At 38.8% G+C, this 20,658-nt stretch overlaps 2 protein-coding genes across 5 annotated transcripts in view; one reads left to right on the top strand and one right to left on the bottom strand.

The window, feature by feature from the left end:
• The window catches only part of MGAT4D (MGAT4 family member D), a 42,713-nt gene extending 31,811 nt beyond the window's left edge, over positions 1 to 10,902 (bottom strand). The window contains exons 1-2 of one of the 2 annotated variants that reach the window (XM_062574771.1): positions 10,815 to 10,902; positions 8,497 to 8,605 (exon numbers count right to left, since the gene is read on the bottom strand). Coding sequence is in view for 1 of the 2 variants with exons in the window: in XM_062574772.1 (XP_062430756.1) it covers positions 6,594 to 6,684 (91 nt within the window). In the remaining variant the exon portion in view is untranslated. Of the gene's footprint in view, positions 1 to 6,593; positions 6,685 to 8,496; positions 8,606 to 10,814 lie in introns of those variants that run through there. The other variant, XM_062574772.1, reaches the window with a different exon arrangement.
• A 390-nt stretch (positions 10,903 to 11,292) lies between these two features.
• On the top strand, positions 11,293 to 20,324 carry ELMOD2 (ELMO domain containing 2). 3 transcript variants are annotated; one of them, XM_062573952.1, is made up of 9 exons: positions 11,293 to 11,320; positions 11,629 to 11,776; positions 12,792 to 12,820; positions 14,073 to 14,167; positions 14,779 to 14,908; positions 15,891 to 16,024; positions 16,433 to 16,501; positions 17,676 to 17,809; positions 18,291 to 18,928. In XM_062573952.1, exons 2-9 carry the CDS (start codon positions 11,632 to 11,634, stop codon positions 18,446 to 18,448), a joined length of 894 nt encoding a protein of 297 aa, XP_062429936.1. In that variant the 5' UTR covers positions 11,293 to 11,320; positions 11,629 to 11,631; the 3' UTR covers positions 18,449 to 18,928. The 3 variants fall into 3 exon arrangements, with proteins under 3 accessions (XP_062429936.1, XP_062429937.1, XP_062429935.1); XM_062573953.1 differs by lacking the exons at positions 11,293 to 11,320; positions 18,291 to 18,928 and adding an exon at positions 19,761 to 20,324 and having other exon boundaries at positions 11,533 to 11,776; XM_062573951.1 differs by lacking the exon at positions 11,293 to 11,320 and having other exon boundaries at positions 11,533 to 11,776.
• Positions 20,325 to 20,658: the final 334 nt, after the last annotated feature.

Genomic DNA, 20,658 nt, shown 5'->3' with positions numbered 1-20,658 from the left:
TATTCAGTCTTGGTTAGAAGTGGGGGAATTGTTGAGCTTTACACATAGGGCACAACATATCTTAACACAAATCTTCAGGAGCCTCTGAAGTGAGAGTCAGTGCTCAGGTTGGTTTATTTTACACAGTTGAAACGGAAAATTAAAATGAGCGAGTGAAGAATTGTTTCCATTCATCTGTCTCATCCTTATTCCGAAAGAGATGACAATTGCTATGGCTGATGCTAGAGTCTAGAAACAGGAGAAAAAAGTTGATTTTAGCCCGGCACAATTTTCGTCTGGTTGATTGAAACCCTTGTCCAATAGTGATTCTGGGGTATGAAATATGCAAGTTTGGTAGGTCAATGTATGGGGTTTAACTTGCAGTGACGATATTCTCACCATGTTTTTATAGGTTTACGTAGGTGTCTAATTGAGCAGAGTAACTAGATGGGTGTATGTTCTGTCAGTGATCTATTTGTCTTTGACAGTATCCACATCAGAAGCTCCAAGGCTGCAGAGGGTAGCGCAGGGACATTGTATTAACCCAGTGATGTCAAAGAGCAGTGTGCCAGCAGTTCTGTTGTATGGGAAGCCAAGATTCCTCAGTGCCCATACTAGAGAGAGAACTAGAATCGTATTTCAATACTAAAAAAGAACCCTAACCCTTATAGATCAAAGTTAATCACTGAATTACTAAATTACATAACAAATATGGGCACACTATTGTTTTTGGCAGAGCATATATTGGCATATAATTTTTGTAAATCCATTTATATACTATATCTAACTGAAAATAGATAATCAGATTTGTTTAAAAGAAAATAAAACTATGTTCTACTAGCACATTATCTTAAATGCTGGCAAAAAAATCCTCAATTCTCATTTTAGACCTAATTTTTTTCCTGTATTAGAACCTAGTGAAAATTGGTCTTAAAATATTCACTCAGAAATGGAAAGCAATAGAAAAGAAGTGAAAAATGTATAAATTGAATGGCTATCCCATGGCGTTTGGCTAAAATTGGTGTATTTTGGTTTTAACATAGTAATGTTAGTAACAGTATAGGTTCTTACTTGCAATGGAAAATTCTGACTTGAATATGGTCTTTTCAGGTAAGTACTTAATTGTCCTAAGTGAATGAGTACATTTTATTTATTGCTTTGTTCTGGTTAGTATTTCAAATATTTTTACTGTTCTGCCTGATGTAGCAACAATCACTCATTTACACACTCATGTAATTAAATGCCTATCAGCTGAAGTATTTCTGGATAAAATTGTATTCTTCCAGGAAAATGCAGCATTAGGAAAGGATGAAGGTTGTATATTTACACTTAAGTACAGGTTGTGATGATACACTGCACAGCAAACAAAAAAAGGTCAGAAATGTTCCTTATTCCTTCCTCTATGAAGAACAACAGTAACTAGTCTCATTTTGTATTTGAATCTTTATAGGATTTATGACTCAGTTCCTCTACTTTTGAAGAGGAGGCAACCATCATTCCTGAAAAATTAATTGCAAAAAGCACCAGACTCTTAGTTCAGTAAATGACATATTTAGAAGCCAGTAAATCTATAGTTTTCATAAATCTTAGACACAAATTTTAGTATAAAATTGGGGATCAGCAAATACACTCTCTCAAGTCTCATTTGACATGCTTGTATGTTATTTAAATATCAAAAGGCAGAACTATGCAAAGAATCTGAATAAGCAATAAATGGTTCAGAGGAACTGTTTTCTTACTGTGTTGTGCATTTTGGCCACATCCTGCCTGCACACTGCAACAAGACACGGATGTGCAATAACCTCCGTATGCTCTCAATTCCACTGGAAGCAAACACACACATTAAGAAAAAGAGAGAAGATTTGGCCTTCCAGTCAGCCCCCTGATCCGGGCTCCTTGGGGCCTGGTACTGGTGGTTAGACACAGCTTAACAGGCCTGAAGTAGAAAAAATGGTTTCTGCATGTTCATAAATCTGAATAAAGTGAAGAGAGAATAGTGTGATTCAAGACTCCTTGTCAGTCTGTCAGTTTGCCACTATTTAATTGAAGCTTTGAGCCAGACTGTGCCAGTTGGGTCTGCATCGGCCAGTGTGCAAGGAGCTCTCTCACAGACACCAGAATCTCCTGGGGAGCTCTGCTTGGGTGCGCGGCAGGAGCAGTGGTTGGCCAGCTGAAGCACTGTATCATACCACACACAAAATTATTGGAAATAAAAAAATAAAATGTGTAATTGGTTGTTTGTGCTAGCATGTACATTACTCTTTTCTCAGCTGAAAACAACTGAGGCTCATCAGAAACCCTCTGTTATTACTGTTTTCCCCTTCCTGATGATAAGCTTTGTGAAATAATGAAAATTTTAATATATTAATCTGCTAAACCTTAAGTATATTTCTGTGAATGTGATAAGTACGAACAGTTCCTCTTCTCTTCTCCCTTCCCAAAGAAATAATTAAAGAAATCCAGGTTTCACCTTTTTTGACACATTTTATGTATTAACATGTTCATATTCTTGTGACACTATATTTTTCATCAGTTTCTTCTACCTACTAGACAAAGTTTAATTCTGATTTACTTGGAGAAAGTGTCCCACAAATTTAGGTGAAGAGGGCAGCAACACATTGTAAATGAATTCACAGACATCTAATCCTTAACTTGTAAATGCAACATGAAGACACATTGTCATGTGAGTTGACCCAATTTACCTCACTGCTGTGATTTCTAGAAAATTCTGTTACTCCATCAAGACACCAGTTATTTTCATTTAGGCATAGTCTTTCTTGTGAAGAAACTTTACATACATTCATAATGAGTTTATAATGTGCTCTTACCTTATGACTACAAAAATGTATTTTTCAAGTGGAAAAATAAAGTTTCTTACCTCCTTACATTTTTCTCTGCTTTTGTGTACCTGTGATACTTCTTGTTGATTAATACTTGTATGGAAGACCCTAGTTAAAACTGGGTGAGCAAATTACTATGTAAATCATAAGGTTTATACCGCTTTCCATAACTACAAATCTATGAGGAGTAATTATATGAGAGCAAACACTTTTGGTCAGGAGGTTAAGTAACAACTGGATTGCAACTCAGTTGCACAACAGTAGAAACATCTGTATCATCCTGACAACAGCCCTTCCTACCCTCAGATGCAAACTGTTTGCTTCAGATAGGTTTTGCTTAGGGCCTGGGGAGGGACCAAAAAGCTCACAGCAAAACCATGCAGGATGTGGAACAGGTATTGCTACATCAATCAACCTGATTACTAGCTAATTGCAGCCTGTGTGTACAAGCACTCTAGAGGATGTTAAAGAAATAGTTGGTCCTATTACCTCAGCAGTTTAGACAGACAGTATCAGATTTGCTGAAGATCTGATGATTATCAATTGTCTTTGTAACTGCTTCATCATTCTTTTGCCACAAAACCATCAGTCTATTGAAACTGAACCTTTTGTTTATACTTATTTATGAAGTAATGGAAAAACTCAATATGCAAACTTCCTTATAAGGATTGTTTAAAAGTTGTATAGCAATATAGGCTATTACCAAAGTCCACAGTCCCTGAAGTCTGACTTTATCAGATTCTGAACTTTAATTTTTTTAAGTATGTTTCTATTCCTGATGACTGTGAAAAGGAGCTTGAAAATGCAATCTGGACATAAGTGATGCAGAAACATCTTCCCTGCCATGCCAGTTCATGTCACCTGTACTTGAATTAAGTCTCACATGTGCTAGCCAGCATGCAAGCTGCACTGAAAATAACCAATTATTTACTGCATTGCTGTTATCAACAGAAAAAAAAAAAATTCACTCAAATCACTGAACATGTTAATACATATCAACTGGATAGCCCCTCAATATCTCTAGTTGAAGCTACTGATTTTTCTTTGGACAGAAATCAGGACAGACACAAAACATGATTTGCACTACAAGTCAATACTGAAGGGTATAAATGCTGCAGGCGAAACTAAACAAAAGTTTGTAGAACTATTTTTTTTATATTATTAGAGTACTTAGGACGACTAAGTCCTGAGCTAGGATGCCCAGTCTCTAGATGTACAACAAATACAAACAAAAAAAGACTCTTATTCCAATGTCACTACAATCCAAGAAGCAGTAAATGGATGAATGGACAGAAATCAAAGGGAATATTACTGCTTAATTTGATATGCTTTAGTCTGCTCTTGATCTTTGACTACCTGCTTTTTAGGGGCAAAGCAGAGAAGGAAAATGAAATAACTATCTGGAGAGTTAACAAATAATAATAAGAAAATGTGCCATGGAAGACAATTTAACAAATAAGTGAAAGAGATGGGACAGTACTTCACCTCTCAGTTACCACATGGGATAAGTGAAACAGACATTAGAAGAGAAAAAAAGAAATCTCATGCTTGAGATCAAAGTGGGAAAGGAACTCCTTAGGGCTCCAGGAATGTCAACAGTGAGGTGAGTTCAATAACAGAGAAGAAGAGAAATTTAACAATATCCAAGCAGAAGTATTTGCTTGTTTTAGAAGAAAAAAAAACAATTCAGACCACCTTCTTATAAAGATATTCCCTGACACCAACAGGGCAGTATCTGTTTTTCTTCTGATTGTTGATGCACAACATACTGTTGTTCCTGGGTTTTTTTTGGATAGATGGGAAGCCCTGTCTTCTAAACTACTCAGGAGTAAAGACTGTATCTTTCCAGTGAAACAAACTTAATACAAAGTCATTTACCACATACCCCTACCTCCTCCTTTAGTTCTCATTATCAACACTCCTCTTTACGTATTCGTGTGACTTACCACATTTAAGAGAGAAGATTTGTGAGATTAATCACATTTAAGAGAGAATATGTTTCTGAACATGTTTTCAGACCCATTGCTTTCTGTTCTAAAATCTGTTCTTTTCTTCTTCTTAACAAAATTACCATTCCACTCATTTTTATTCAAATGATTCCTTCCTACATGGGAAGTTATAATGCGTAATAAAAACAGAGGATCATAATGTTTCTTAGTAAAGCAGGTGCTAATAATAATGAGGAGAATGACGCCATCTAAGAGAAATCAGTTACTTTGTTGTGGAGGAAACAATTGTGGAAGGAGAAAAATTAAATCAAAACATACAAAGAGGGAAGAAACTCCCTTCAAAAAAGAAACATCAGCAGAGAAAGGCCAAAAAGAAGTAACAATGAATAAAAATGGAATTTCAGCAAAGAGTCACAAAACACAAATCAGAAGATAAAATGGTGATGGCTGTATTTGTGGATAGCACAAATGCTTTCATTCTGTCATCTCCTGAATTTTAGTTGCTTAGGCATCATATTCTTACTTCTCCTTCTCTCACCCTTAGCAGAACTGCCATAAAAAAAATGTCAAGTTCTATAAGACAAACAACTTTATAGCTGACAAGAAAGGATTAAGACATTGTCTTGACTGGATTCAAGATCACAATCACCTTGTAGCACCTAGATCCACATTGCTATTTCTATTTATTACAGAAATAATTAATTAAAAAAAATTGCTAGTCTGACAAAATCATCTTTAATTCATCCCAGAAATCACCAGTTGCCATATTCTAATTATTCTGCACTTACAGAACTGGACCTTTTCTGAGAGTGTATATAAGAAAAATAAACACAAACTGTCACATAACAAGCCACATCTTCAGGGCTCAAAAGTGCTATGAGGAGAGATCTTCTAATGTTTTCTTGGAAAGTAATACCCATTTTATCTTTCCTGTGCAAGCTCAGAGACTCTGAGATGTGGCTTTCTGCAGATCTATCCAACATATGCCACCCACATAACCAATGACAAAGATGTTATGCTTTTTTTCATTTTATAAACAAATGTACAAAAATTTGTACTTTCTCTGGAGTGAACATTCCCTTCTAATACTGGAAACTAACAAAGAGAAAAGCAACTTGGTAATACTATAAATAAATAAATAAATACATAAATCACTTTTAAAAAGTGAAAACCATGCCAATCAACTTTAATCTCGTTCTTTTCATCCTAACTCAGGATTGTTATTAGTAGCATTTATTAAAATTCTTTTTTTTTTTTTTCAATTGCACAGGTTTGATCGAAGGATGCAATCCTGTAATCTAGTATGCAAGTTTATAACTTGGTGCATGTGCCCTTGAGAAAAAAAAAAAAAAAAAAAAGAAAGAAAAAAGAGACATACGTATTTAACTTTATGCATTGAGAAGCGTCCCATTGCCTTCAGGTTTCTGTCCTGAAGCACAAGCTGCTGCTGGGACAGTAAAGCGGAGCTGTTCGCTGTGCGCGGAGCTGAAGGCTCGCACGCACCTTCCCAGAGCGGGGGTCTCGAAGAGCCCTCGCCCTTAGCGCCCCCGCGCACCGAGCCCGCCGCACCTGCGCTGCCACGGCTCCGGCGGGCGGAAGGTGCGCGCCGCAGCCTCCGCCCTCGCAGCCCCGCAGCGGGCTGCTCGCAGAGGACAGCGCGGGGGCTCCCGACCCCGCCGCGCCGTGCCGTGCCGTGCCCTCCGCGGGGCGGCTGCCGGCGCCGCTCCCCGCCGCCGGCCCGACCGTTGGGCACCGCCGCGGGGGGCAGGTGCCGTGCCGAGCCGTGCCGAGCCATGCCGCGGCACCCCGCGTGGCCCGCTCTCACCTCCGCTGCCCTGCCACGCCGCCAGCCACAGCAGGGGGAAGGCGGCGCCCAGGCACAGCGCCGTGACGAGGGGGCCATGCCGCAGCCGCATCTCCCGGCGGGGCGCCGCCAGCCCCGCCGCCGCCGGCCGCGCCGCGGCTCCCCGGCCCGGCCCCGCCCGGCCCGGCCCCGCCCCGGACCGCGTCCCGCGCTCGGAGCCTCCCCGGCCGCGGCCCGGCGCCGCTGCCGGAGCCGCGCTGGACTTTGGCAGCTGGTAGCAGCAACGTGCCTGCTGCCAAGCAGCCACCTGTTAGACAACCACTTCATCTACCACCGGCACGTATCACTCACTGCCTTAATTGCCCAGCCGACGTGGTTCTTTTTAAATATAACTTAGTTTATATAAAAATATGCTTGTACTAGTAACACAGTAACTCATCCCTCCTTCACCCTGCAGCTGCATCTCAGGCCTGCTTATACCTGCCTGCTTAACAACTGCACCTCATCTTATACCACGACTGTAAATTGTTTGGAATAATGCCCTTTAAACAACTCCCACACCCACAACACTACAACTCCCACACCCACAACATTGCTCAGTGCCCAGATACCAGCACAATCGAGTCTTAATCTGAATGCTTGCCTTTATGATTCACTCTTCACACTGCTAGAAGTATAACTAGGTCCTTTTTCTGAAAGACTCCTAAAATTGGTTTAACATTCCTGTATTTGAACATTTACATGGATGGGTTTACTTTTCTATTTAATAATTATTTTGAATTATAAACGTTGATTATTATTCATGAATACACAGGAGACTGCTAAGTAGCTCACATCAGTATACAGATGGCGAACTACCAAACGAAGTACAGTTCCATGAATCCATGAGAAACCTAGAGCTAGACCCATACTCGTGCACTGAACCAAACTGCCCACTTCTTCCTTTTACTATGTCTTGCTTTCATATTTTTAATATCAATCTTCAAATTGCACTTACTTTAAATATATATTCCTAGGTGTTTTAAGTTAATAAATTAAAGCTCAAAAAACTATTTTTAATGGAAGAGCAATTTAAGCTTAGGCATATGTGTTGTAAAATAGACATTTAGACCTAAGATGAACAAATAAATATTAACTATATCATACGTAATGAATAAAAATGCCTTTTAATTTACCTGCCAGTGGGCACCTGTAACAAAGCCAAAATGAACATGAGATGTGGTGAAACAGGAGGGATACTGAAGATAAGAGTAACAGAAACCTAATGCACCCTACATTTTGGTTTATTTTCAGAGGAAAAAAATTATCCTTGCATATTTCCTGAAACAATATATATATATATATATATAACAATATATATATATTACCTATGTATGGGGAATGCCTGGAGAGACTGTCACTAAATGCATTAGATGCTGTTTATTAAGGCTGACTGAAGCAAACCTAGTTACTCAGCCAAGCTGAATTATGATTATCACTTCTGGCTTCTTCTGGCTGAATTTAATTATGAAGAGATAGTGCATTAACTGTTCCTCAAAAAAATCAAAATATATGATCACTGAAATGTCATGAAGTTCCATTGCCTTAGAACCTACTTGCAAATAAGCCCTCTTCTTCACTTCATTCTTTTTTAACACCCTCCTCTGTATCTTTCTCTCAGTGCTGTGTTCATACATTATTTCATATGCTCAAGAATAAAGCTTCCTGCTTTTCTGCTTTATAAAACAGGAATTAAATGCACACCTGGTGGGGGGGGGGCGGTTGTAAATGTTTCAAAAAAGATTTTGCCTCCTAGCAGCAGACTTCCTACATTTTTAGCAAATAGGCCATCTTTAAAAATACCATATACAACACGCAACTGAGTAACTCTACTATTAACTCTAAGAAAGTAATTTAACAATGTAGTTCCATCAGTGCAGCTTACCTGCAAAAAAGGGTTTCTAGGCTTGGCCTCATGCTTTTTACCTGAATGTCTCTTTTCTTGTAAGTTGCTAAGATGATTGTCTCACATTTTTGATAGTGTTTTCATACATCTGTGTATAAGCAAGAGTAGGGATGAGAAAGATTAAAAACATTTGACAAAATACAGGCTAACGGGTGAAACGACTAATAGAATATTTTGCACGTGGATTGCAACTGTCCTTCATGTGCAAAGAAGGGAACACAAACACAGAATAACTGCCAGTAACAATAGGTAACAGCCACTGCTATGGAAAGTTTCTGGCTGTATAGCAATCTAACTGATATTGCAGATTAAAGTCCCCTTTTATTTGTGAGGCTATCTTTGAGGAAATGTAATTTATAAGTTAAATGGAAGGTCACTAGCCTACACCAAAGTCTCTGTCAAGGCTATACTGAAAGACAATTGCTGACCTCAGAAAGCAAAGGAAACTAAAATCTTTTATGTTACTGCTTTAAATTTTCTGATGTTCTAATACAAGTCATGAATTGACTGAACACAAACATGTGCTTTCTACTAGATCACATAGCTGTGTAAAGAACGAGATGAGCCTTTAAGTGTTTACACTTGTTTGTTATAAAACAAAATAGAAATAGGACCAATTCCAAAAGCCCTAGCACAAAAACAACTTGCTTTGATTCTTAACAATCCACACAAAAATATTATTTTCCATTGAAGCATATACATTAGAGAAAACAAACAAATCCATACTGATATGAAGCTACTTAACCAATTAAAAGACATAATGGAAAGCGAAACTCTGAACCACGCTGTAGGAAGGTTTTATTTTGGTGTACACCAAGAAAATTTTCATCAGCTAGAAATTTCTTTCAGAGTTGTTTGCACAGACCCACACTTTTACAAAGCACATGCTGGGACTTTCTAAGTAATTCTGGCAATTAATGCCCCCAATGAGCTTTCTCAGAGCAGTAAGTGTGTGGGCACAGACACTGACAGTAAGGATCTGATGCTCACCTCCTCTCCTTTCTAAATGCCAAGCTGTAAAACCCTGCTGCAGCTGAAACAGGCTTCTCTTGACTACAGTATTTCAGTCTAGCTGTGCTTAAATAATGCAGCAGTAGTGCTCTGCCAAATAGTCTAGATGAGAGGTATAGCGCAATCTTTTTTTCTGATCTGGATTGTTTGCAAAGAGTTGTTCCCCAGACAAGACATGTCAGGGTTGTTGCTATCCAGGTCCTACAATCCGGTTCACCAGTTCTTAGACATTGGATCTTTTGTACTTTTAAAAACAAATTCTGTTTTTTGGTTATTCTCTAAGACCAATTTGTCTGCAAATAATGTGATAGAACTATCACATCCTCCTATCACCAAGTATGAGTATTTTTTAATAAAGGGGGGTATTTTCTAGTTTATTTTCAGCCTGTACCACTCTACTGTTGTAAAAGTCAGATTATTCATTTAAGAAGCTGCACTGAAAAACAAAATTGAACTCCCCTTAGTTTTTGAGCATAGGACTCAGATGCAGTCAGACAACTGAAGTTCACATATTAGCGATTCCTCCACACTTAACTGTGCACCTCTTCCACTGTACAACCTGAAAGGAAGAATGCCAAACATATAGATCCACCCTCTGAAATCCCCTGTGGGAGATAGGCCACCAGACGTGCTGTGTGGCTTTTTCTTCTGCAAAAAAGGTACTTCTATTCATTTAAAAAGGTGTCAGAATGTGGTTGAGCAAGTCTGTCAGCTCCCTTTCAGCCTCCAATCAACTTCTGCATACAATTTATAGGAATAGGAATTCTTTCTGCTGTCCGCAAAGGAACCGTTCAACCCACACTTACTGAAATAATGGTTAATTATAATACAATGGAAGTGCATACCAGTGCTAACCAGTACTAGGCTGAACCTATTTTCAGCTATGGCAAAGCAAGTTCCTCAGCAAAGCACCGAAGAGCCCCTCCCTGAAAGCATTCTGTGTTTAGCCCAACTAAATTCACAACACCTCTCTTCTGATTGCAGCCCCCTTCTTCTGTAGCTGAGGAAAGGAGCAAGTCTTCAAGCAAGTCTTCAAGCAGTTTTGTAAACACTTCAGGTGGCACAAATTATCACACACTGTATTTTATAAGCATTACAAACGATTTAAAAGTACTGAATAGTGTGATAATACATTGACTTTTAGCCTAGGAACAAGACCGGCTGCCCTGCTCCGATCGGTTTGCTGCCGCCCGGCTAGCCACTGGGGCCGGCTCTGAAACCAGAGCGTTTCCATCACGGTTATCAGGGCAGTGCATAGCCAGGCGAGATACAACTAACAGACTCACACGTCGCAAGAGCCGCCGGGGCGGTACGAGAGGAGGGTGCATCTGCTACACACAGCCCGCAGCTGCTACACCTGATTACGGGGCAAGGCATCTGGGGACTGAGGGAAAGCGAAATCTGACGTCAAGCTAGGCCACCTGCACACCGTGCAAACCAGCCCAAGAAAGAGGCCGGAGCCCCCGCCGCCCGCTGCGGGGAAGGACGCGGCTCCCGGCGCCGGCGGGGGCAGGGCCCGGCCTCTGCCGCCTCCTGCCGCCCGAGGGCCGCAGCGCGGGCAGCCGCCGCGGGCCGCGACGGCCCTCTCAGGAGCGCGCGCGCGCGCACGGCCGTTAACGGCCGCTGCAACGGCCGCCGCGCGGCAGGGGTGGGGGGAGGAGCCCTCCCTCGCGGTCCCCAACCGACAACCGCCTCTCCTCCCCCCCCCGCAAGCACTTCCAGGTCACGCAGAGCGCGCGGCAGCTTCCGGCGGCCGCCGCGGGGCTCCGCCAGGGCGGCTCCGCCACGGCAGGTGCCCGGCGCCCGCTCCCCGCCGCTCACGCGGAGGCCCCCGCCGTGGGGACGGGACGGAGCCCGAGGGCCCGCTCCGCCCTTACGGGCGCGCGCTGCCGCCAGGGGAGGGGCGGGGCGGGGCGGGGCGGGGGGCGCTGACCGTTAACGGCCGCGGGGCGGCGCGGGGGAGGGGAGCGCGCGGGGGGGTGGGGGGGGGAGTGTGCGGTGTGCCCCAAAGAGCAGAGCGAGAAATGGGGGCGGCCGTGGGCGGCGGCGGCCGCCGCGGTAAAGCAGCGCCGGCGGTAACTGGTGGCCTTCCCCACGCAGAAGATGTTGGTGTACTTGTGGGGGTTCCTGTACAGCAACTACTTTCGGTTTTGGCTGAAGTGGATCTGGAGGCTGCTGACGAGGAAGTGCGAGTTGCAGCGTATCTTGGAGGGGTCGCAGGAAGGCGCGCGGAGGACCCTGAGCATAGGTGAAAAGGGGGCGTCTGCGCGGCTCCTCCTTGGGAGCTCGGTGCGGGCCTGGCGGGCAGCCGCTGCAGCGTGCGGGCGAAGCAGCGTCTTCTCGCTGTGCTCGGCTCGCTGCTGGCGGACCTGTTAGCAAGGTGAGCCAGAAGAGAGGGGGAAGGTGGAAGGGCTGCTGTGCCTGCTGACGTCTTTTTTAGAGCCGAGTGGTCTTTGAAACATTTTGGAAGGCAATAGGAAGCAAGCAGTACCTGTCCTGCGTACTGTATGTATTCTCTGGATAGCGTTTTCTCCTTTCTCTTCGTGCTGTTTGAGGAAGATTTAAAACCAGAAATGTTTCTATTTGGACAGGAGATTCAAAGGATTTAATATCCTTGCTTACTTGCTAAGAGAACTCCAATTAGCTTTAAAAAGTGAATCGGAAAATTTTCATTTTTCCCTGAGATCATGCTGTCACTTTTTTTTTCTTAAAAAAAAAACTTTCCGTTCTTATGCAAGTTGCACAGAGAGCACAGGAACACAGTTTTGGAGTAGGGAGAAATGATTAAATGCACGAGGCCATTGAATACAGAATTTTGATAGAAAATAGTAATTTAACGTACTACTAAAACTTGTCACTGTAACAATAGCTTGTTTATGTTACCTAGTTGTTTAAACATGTTAGTGATAAAAGCGTTTTCGTATTTAAGAATGGAAAAGTAGCTGGAGACATTTTTATCTTGACATCTTTTCAGGCTTGTACCTTTTTTTTTTGTATACTTAACCAGTAAGTGTTTTTAAAAGTAAGAATTTATTTTAAGTGTTGCATTCACGGATTGTCATAAAACCTGCATCATTTAAAAGGCTTTCAATTGCTTGATACTTGTTGATTTTTAAATTGAGTAATATTTGATTAATTGCATGTGTAAAACATGAATTTTTTTAATACTTGTTTAATACACAAAAACACTTATTGACACATTTTTCAAAAAATCAAATTGATTTTATTCTGATATCTGACAGTTACTTTTGTTTGTGTTGCAGAACACTCCCTAGACTCATCAAAGAATAAGGTAAGCGATATTAGAGATCATTGCGTAATAACACCTTTTTTCTTACCTGCTCTTTAGCAGCATTGTCAGACAAGTCATTGTGCTGAGTTTCTGTTCCTGGAGACAGTCTGACAGTCTATTCCCTCAGTCACAAAATCTCTCTCTCTCTCTCTCTCTCTCTCTCTTTTTTTTTTTTTTTTTAAGAAAACAGAAATGTGGTAAGAGAAACGATATGGATAAAGCAATTCAATGCAGCATGCAGTAGTATCATTGAAGGAAGTGCCAGGCAAGATTGCAGGCAGCCATCTACCTAATTGACAAACTTATTCTGATTGTTCTGTGTCAGTTAAATTTGATAGCATCTGAAACCCTAAAATTTGTTCATCTTGGACAAAATCCTTTTGAGATGATGACTGAGCATTCTGCCTTCCCTAGCTAATCACTGCAACAATGATGTTGACAAAGAATTCGTGACTACCACAAGCGTCTTTATATTAGTAGAGCACAGTATGGGTGTATCTTTTATACACACTCAATATATTATTAGTTTAATTAAGAGATGTTATATATATTTTTTTAGAATCGCTTCTTGTATTATTGAAATGGAGCTGCATTGGAGTTAGTGTGAATCAGATTAAGAATGTATTGTGAGCTTAAAAAGTTCAGAGAAGGAAGTGAAATAATTGCCAAGTGATTTTAGATGGGCACTGTATAATAATCTTTATTTGCATTTGCCCTTTATTCTAGAAGACTGTAGCACAGTAATATATTAAGTTCTTTTGTTTCACTATAACATTGATACCTCAACTTCATTACTTTACCATCTGTTAATTCTCAAGCATCATGTACTTAATGAATTGAAGGTGTATCGCTTGTGTTCCTTGATAGCTGCATTTGTTTCAGCTAGATTAAAACCAAGCTTATATTCAGCACGTGAAAGCAAATGAGAACCTAAACCTAAGTAAAAGCAAATGAGAACCTAAACCTAAGTAAGTGACTTAACTAGTATTTTATTTGTTCTTCAAGGGACTTCTGTATAAAAACTGTAGTTTATAGTCTGACAATTACAAATCATATATTTATCTAACTATTGCAAGTCTTTCTACATACTATTCAAACACATCTAGCATAAACATTTACGATAAACATCAATTCTCCTTTTATAGCTTTTGAACATATATATTGCAAGTATAGAGAGACTGAGAGGTAATAACAAAATAAGACAGTAGATTTCTGCATTCTAATGAGGTCTTTGACTATGTTAACTTCTTAGGTTTTAAGAAATGCTGTATATGTTGATGAAGCTGAAGTGGAGAAGTGTGTAAGAGATGTAATGAAAGAAAAGAAAATTGAACAGAAGAATACAGGGTATGTTTAATGCTATAAGTATTTCTGACCTAAAGTTTGATTTTGAGACTTCAAAAAGAGTCTGGAGTTATGTAAAGTTTAGTTTAGTAAAGCTGGGATTCTCTGTCTTTCAGCTGTATCATATTCCTATGTCTTAATGTAGAAGACTGAAATTTTGCTCTAGGATTTGTGAGTGGAATAGGATGGGATACTTATGTATTTAATCTGTATAAGCTGATATGGCATTTTGAGAAAAGTATTTGTATGGAGAGGTTTTTTAGATTTATGTGAACTGAGCTTGTTGGAGCGCAGAAGTCATGAATACTTGTGAGCAGATGAGGGTAAAGTGATCAGGATGATAAGGGGAGTTTTGGTGTATGATCATGGACTTTTAAATAAGTTTGGTTTTTTTCTTCCATATATTTAAGTGAATAGGTGTTTTAAGTAGAAATAAGATCATACAGCAGTATACTTAACCAGTATGCTGCTGTTTGAAAGAAAGTGGACTGGTCAACTTCACTTCCTAATTGTGGTGCTTACATTGCATTAACATAAGAAAGGTCCTATACATGCAACTTAAGCAAGAATTTATGGCTAACTTACAACTTTATGATGTTTTATTATTATTTCAGATTTAAGACAAATCTGCATATATGCTTGCTGCAGATATCAGGATATAAGAAACTGTATTTGAATGTGGAAAGTCTGAGAAAGGTCCCTTATGATTCAGATAATGAAGAACATGAGGAACAGTTAATTGAGGTGAAAATAACTTCCTATCTTTTAAATTCAAAAGATATGACTGAATATCTTCATTTAAACTTGTAAGTATAGATTTGCTGATATACAGATGAGTTTCTCCCCTCCCCCAAAGTCCAGCAGCTAGAATTAATTTATCTATTTATTGCTAGTATTTTTAACAGAAAGCTGACCTATTTTTGAAGCTTTTTTTCTGCTGTGAACTGCTAAGCTATTATAACAGTGCCTTGTTAACACATCAAAATAAATTAGTAAACTAGAGTTACTTATGCTGGGGTTATTTCATGTGAAATCAAACATGACACGTAAGTAGAATTGTGGAATGAGACATTGAAGGATCATAACTATGAAGATATTTAAATTTATGCATGTGTATAACTTTGTACACTAGTAATTACTAAGAAAAGACACTAATCTTTGTTGTTACTGCATCCCACTCAACATCAAAGAGCATAACTTAATACTGGAAGATAAAAAATGGTCAGTATCTTTATAAGTAATGGTAAATAACAACAAAGTAACATAGTACTGCTTAAGGCTTTTTAAAAATAGCTTCTACTGTGCAAACATACTAGCATGTCATCTTAACATTTCGTAATTGTCTCACTTGCTATACGAGTCCCAATTTTGTGATGTGTTAAGTAAACATTCATTGTGAATTTGTATTTCCATTTGCAGCTGGCCTATGAGAACATGATACGTAAATTAACTTCTGAAGTGAAACATGATTTTGCTACTTTAGTGTCACTACACTGCTTTTGCCTCTGAAGGGAAATTATTACATTTTAATGTTAAATATAATCATTTTCATAATTGTTTAAATAAGCTATTACAGTATGACTAAAATGTCCCTAGTGGAAAAAAACAGCAGGCAGTGTGTATCCCAGTCCACGGGGATGGTTTGTAATGTGCAGCAATGTGTTCTGAATTGTGTGACTTGAAAAACTTTAGCAACGATATGTAACATGGAAGCATGTTTGTGCAGCTTTGGAATTTGCTGATGCCTCATGAGAATCTGAAGGCCAGAATCACCAAGCAGTGGTGTGACATTGGCTTCCAAGGTGATGATCCCAAAACAGACTTCAGAGGAATGGGCATGCTGGGATTAGTGAATCTGGTGTAAGTGAAAATAAGTATTACACTTCTGCTGTAACTCATTTTCAGTATCTATGAATTCTCACTAGTTAATGCTGTTTTCTAATAAAGACTGAATAGAAGCAAATAAAAATGGTGGATTCTGTCTCACAATGAAAAAAAGTGTATTTTAGGTAAGTCAGTTTCTAACAGCTGCTCTTCTATAAATTTGTAGTTAGCTAAAGGCAAAAAAGTGAGGGAAAGAACAGAACATTGTTCTATGCTCAGTATCATTCAATTTGCTATATTTCTTTTGTTTTCCACTTTGCTCTATTTTTCAGTACAGAGTAGTATTCAGTTCTAGTCTAAAGCTACATGTTTTGATGTTGAACACATTAATACTTTGTATATGGACTAAAAGGGTTAATGAAAGATCTTGATTTACTTTGACAGGTATTTTAGTAAACATTATACCAGTGAAGCTCGTCAGATCCTTTCTCGTTCAAATCACCCAAAGCTGGGGTAAGTCATTATGTCACTTTTTTTCTGGTTTGTTCTTTGTAAGAGCTCACATGAAGGCTATCAAGTGTACGTGCTGAAATTTTAAACGGAAAACCAAATACTCTCCTCTTAAGCTGATAAAAGAGCCAAAGGAGAAAGGCTTGAAAAACTGAACACAGATAGCTTCAGGTTTGAAAGTCTGTGCAACATTTTTTCTGAATAGACTTGTTGAAATAAAATACTGGAAACCATTGGCTTGGGTTAACAAAATGGACACCATTAAGTTAAGTTAGCTTTATTTTTTAACAAGTTTAGATTAGATTTAGAAAAGAATACTTATTTGTTACCTGATTACTCATCGCATGTTGGAGTGGTGCAAGTTCTCTTTTAAAGTCCCTTTATTTGCTAGGCTTCAATTCCATGATAGTTTTATGTAAGTAGATATTTTGTTATTGTTTCAAAACTTTACTTAATCTCTGAAAACAGTCTGCCTATTTAAACATTTCTGCTCATTGTACAGGAAAATATGTTTTAAACCAAATCAGATAGTGAAGAGAGCTAATAAACCTGTATGTATCCTCTGATCCGTTCAGTACCCAGTTAATTCTGTCACCTACAAAAAAAGGGAAACTTTCATGATTTGAATTATAAAGGATGTTATCACATGCAATTAGATGATGAATAGGAAATCTGATAAATTTACATAATTAAAACAAGCATTCTTTTTAAAAGATGAATTTATAATATCAATGACATGTTTGTCTTTTACGCATTTATATTGTGGGGTTTTCTATACTATACAACAAATAAAAACAGATCGTTTCAGTTTGAAGAAGGTAAGGTTGAGAACTCTTTTTTGGTTACAGATTTTTAATATTACAACAGATTTAATCATTTCAAATGTGCAAATTCAGATCAAAGTCAACTAGTCTTCCCATTTCAATATTGCCCAATAGAGGCATTTGCCATACCATTGTACAGGAAACTAGAGCTTTTAAATAACTTTCACATAGTTTTAGATGCAGTAGGGAACTGCAGAAGTGAGTGGTGTGTTGGCCAGGGTTGGCTTGTCAAGAAGCAGCATAGGAAAAACAGACTCAGACAGTTATCCTAATGCTGAGTGGCTCTGGCAAGGTTTTATGTCCTTCAGTCCGTAGGGTAAAAGGTAAAACATAAAATATGATTGATGTTGCAGATACTCTTATGCAATAGTGGGAATCAATCTGACAGAAATGGCATACAGCTTGCTTAAGAGTGGTGCTCTAAAGTCTCATCTGTACAACATGGTTTCTGGATTGCCACAAATGGAACACTTCCATCAGTTTTACTGTAAGTAACTGTAGCTTCTTCAGCACTGTTTACTGGGATAGGCCTACAACAGAGTTTTATTTTTGAGAGTGCACTTCCACTCTTCTCATTATCTACAGCAAATCATTATCTTCTGAGATTTAACCAGTTATGTTACAGAATTGTACATTACAGTATTGCACTGCATCTAATGTGCCTAGAGATCTATTTTTGAGCATAATTCACTCTTTCTTCTAAATCAACTACTGGAATGCAACACTATCATTATGGGATAAATTTGGGAGGCTTTCTGTATACCACAGGCTTTGATCTGAAAATTCAGTGTTTGCACACTTTTCCTATTCATTATTAGAGTATCCAAAAGGTTGCTGTTGACTAGGGTGAGACACTCCCTATCCCAAGAGACTGAATGAAGTCTAAAGGATCGTTTGAGGTCTAACTGACTCAAAGCAGAAAATTGTGGGACTCACTTGTGCAGATTTGCATTTTGTTTTCTTTACAGGTTATCTAGTTTATGAGTTTGACAAGTTCTGGTTTGAAGAAGAACCAGAAAGCATTATGCACTTCAATCAGTACAGAGAGAAATTCCATGAAAAAATTAAGGGACTTCTATTGGATTATGATGTCATACTAACCTTAAAAAATACAAGGAAACCTTAACCTCCTCAGCGGTCTGTCAGATTCTGCATCAAAAATGGAATTATGCATTTGGATGGAAGTTTTCATCAAAAAATATTTAATAGTGGAACTTTTCTTTTTTTTTTTTTTTACATCAAAAAAAGATCAAAACTTCAATTAAGAAAGCTTGGACAATCAACCTCTGTTTACAGCTCTGTATATGCTATTCTCCAAAGGACTGCCTTTTTTGTTTGTTTTTAAGCATAACCCACAAGTCTAACAATCCTCTGGGTCACTTGCTCTTACAATTTCTTTTATACTTCTTGGTACAGGAACATGAAGCAGGTATTTTATGCTGCATCATGTTTTCCATTAATAGGTTTGACTGTTAATTGTCTTTTAAAACTTTTAAGGTTGAAAGTACTCTGGTTTTACATTTTTTCCATCCTTCTCTTGTTCTCTGTGCGAAGTTGATAGTCCATAAGCCAACATTAAATTTCTATGACGATGAGGTCCATGAAAGGGATGTATTAGTCACTTACGATTTTGGAGAAGAGGATTAATCCATCAACATAATAATGTACTTATTACAAATTGTTTTTGACTAGAAAAGTTTTCTATCCAGGGATTTGTACCAACAAATTCCTGTGCATGGAAAGAACTTAATTTACAGACAAACAAAAAGATTCACAAATCAACAATGTAAGGATCAAATCCTCAGAGTAAAACTGGCCCTTCTAAAAATATTTCTCCCATCAAAATTTTCAGTTCTTTCTAGTCAGACTTCAGCTGCTCAGGCTGCTTGACTTTGTATCCGTTTGCATCTTTCTTGTTTTAGCAGCTATTGCAGTAGTCTCAGTGGGAAGTGCAAGAGAGTTAGTTTAGCTTCTTTTAGAGAGTTTGTTTAATACAGAACCTTACTGCAGCTGCAGTCCCTGTTTTGTGAAAATAAATTAAAATCTGAGAACAGCCTCTGACAAAGAAAGATCTATTTTCCATAGAAGGGATGCAACTGTGACATGTTCCTTAATTTTAGTGTCCTCAGACAATCTAGTCAATAGGACTTTGTATCTATAGTGTGACTAATTCTTGCTTAAAGCAGCTTTAAACTTATTTGATATGACCATCATTTAATTTTCTAAAACCTACTATTTAAATAAGTGCCTTCTGCTTTCTTCAATCAGTGTTTTAATTTGAGTCTGCATCCAGAGCATAGCCTTAGAAGCTTGAGTTATTTGGGACACACTCTTTCATGATCTACCTGAATAGCAATAGCATACAGCTGCATAAAGCTTGTATGCTAACACAAACTTTCATGCTTTTTTTTTTTTTTTTTCCCCTAAAATCATCTCAGGTAAATTAGTTAACTTCTGTTTAATCACTAAATCATGAAGAGATCCCTTAAGAACACAAATTTTCAACGTAAGAGGAAAAAGACAACCCCTTTTGGTGGTGAGTGATACTAAACTACATACATATATATGTATATGAGGGATGTTACACTACAAAAATATTTATTATATTTAATATTACATCTCCTTGGAGATGCTCAAAACTCAACTGGACAAGGTCCTAAGCAGCCTGCTCTAGCTGACCGTGCTTTGAGCAAGGGTATTGGACTAGATGCTCTCCAGAGGTCCCTTCCATCCTGTGATTCTGTGTTGTATAAAACAGTAACTTCTTGCACTGAATCCACCCAGTTGCTCTCGGTCCCTTAAATACTAGCAGTGGCTTATTTCTGGGATAGCTCCTGATCAGGGTAAACAGTATATAGGAAATAGATAGTGCAGATCTTCTGTTTTCTTTTTAAGTTAAGTATAGGTGAAAGTTAAGTTCCTGAGTTTCACTTGCCACAGTATAGAAAGAATTCATCATGTATATATTGGGCTGATGCTGTTTACTCCAAAAAAAAGGGGGGAGGGCGGGAGGGAAAGGAGTGATAAAAATGCTTGTAGGGGAAGCATTTATACATATCTTTTCAATACATATTCCAAAAGTAATTTGGTGTAGAAAACATTTTTTAATATAGCAAGTTTCTCCTACTACATAAGTGTGTACATGTATTAGGGATAGGAATTGGAGAGACAACCAAGTTTAGTTAGGAATACTCATGTGTTATGGCTCTGATCAGTATTCAACTTAGTCACTGTGGTTAAAGTTACTACTGAGACAGTGATCAGAGTATAGAAACAAACAGGATCATAAAGGTATAAATAAAACAATATTAACAAAGAGGAATTTATATAACAGAT

This window comes from Rhea pennata, chromosome 4 (genome assembly GCF_028389875.1).
Source record: "Rhea pennata isolate bPtePen1 chromosome 4, bPtePen1.pri, whole genome shotgun sequence".
In the NCBI taxonomy this organism is placed as follows: Eukaryota; Metazoa; Chordata; class Aves; order Rheiformes; family Rheidae; genus Rhea; species Rhea pennata.
The sequence above is the reverse complement of the archived record's forward strand: the minus strand, read 5'-3'. Positions and strand labels throughout refer to the sequence as shown.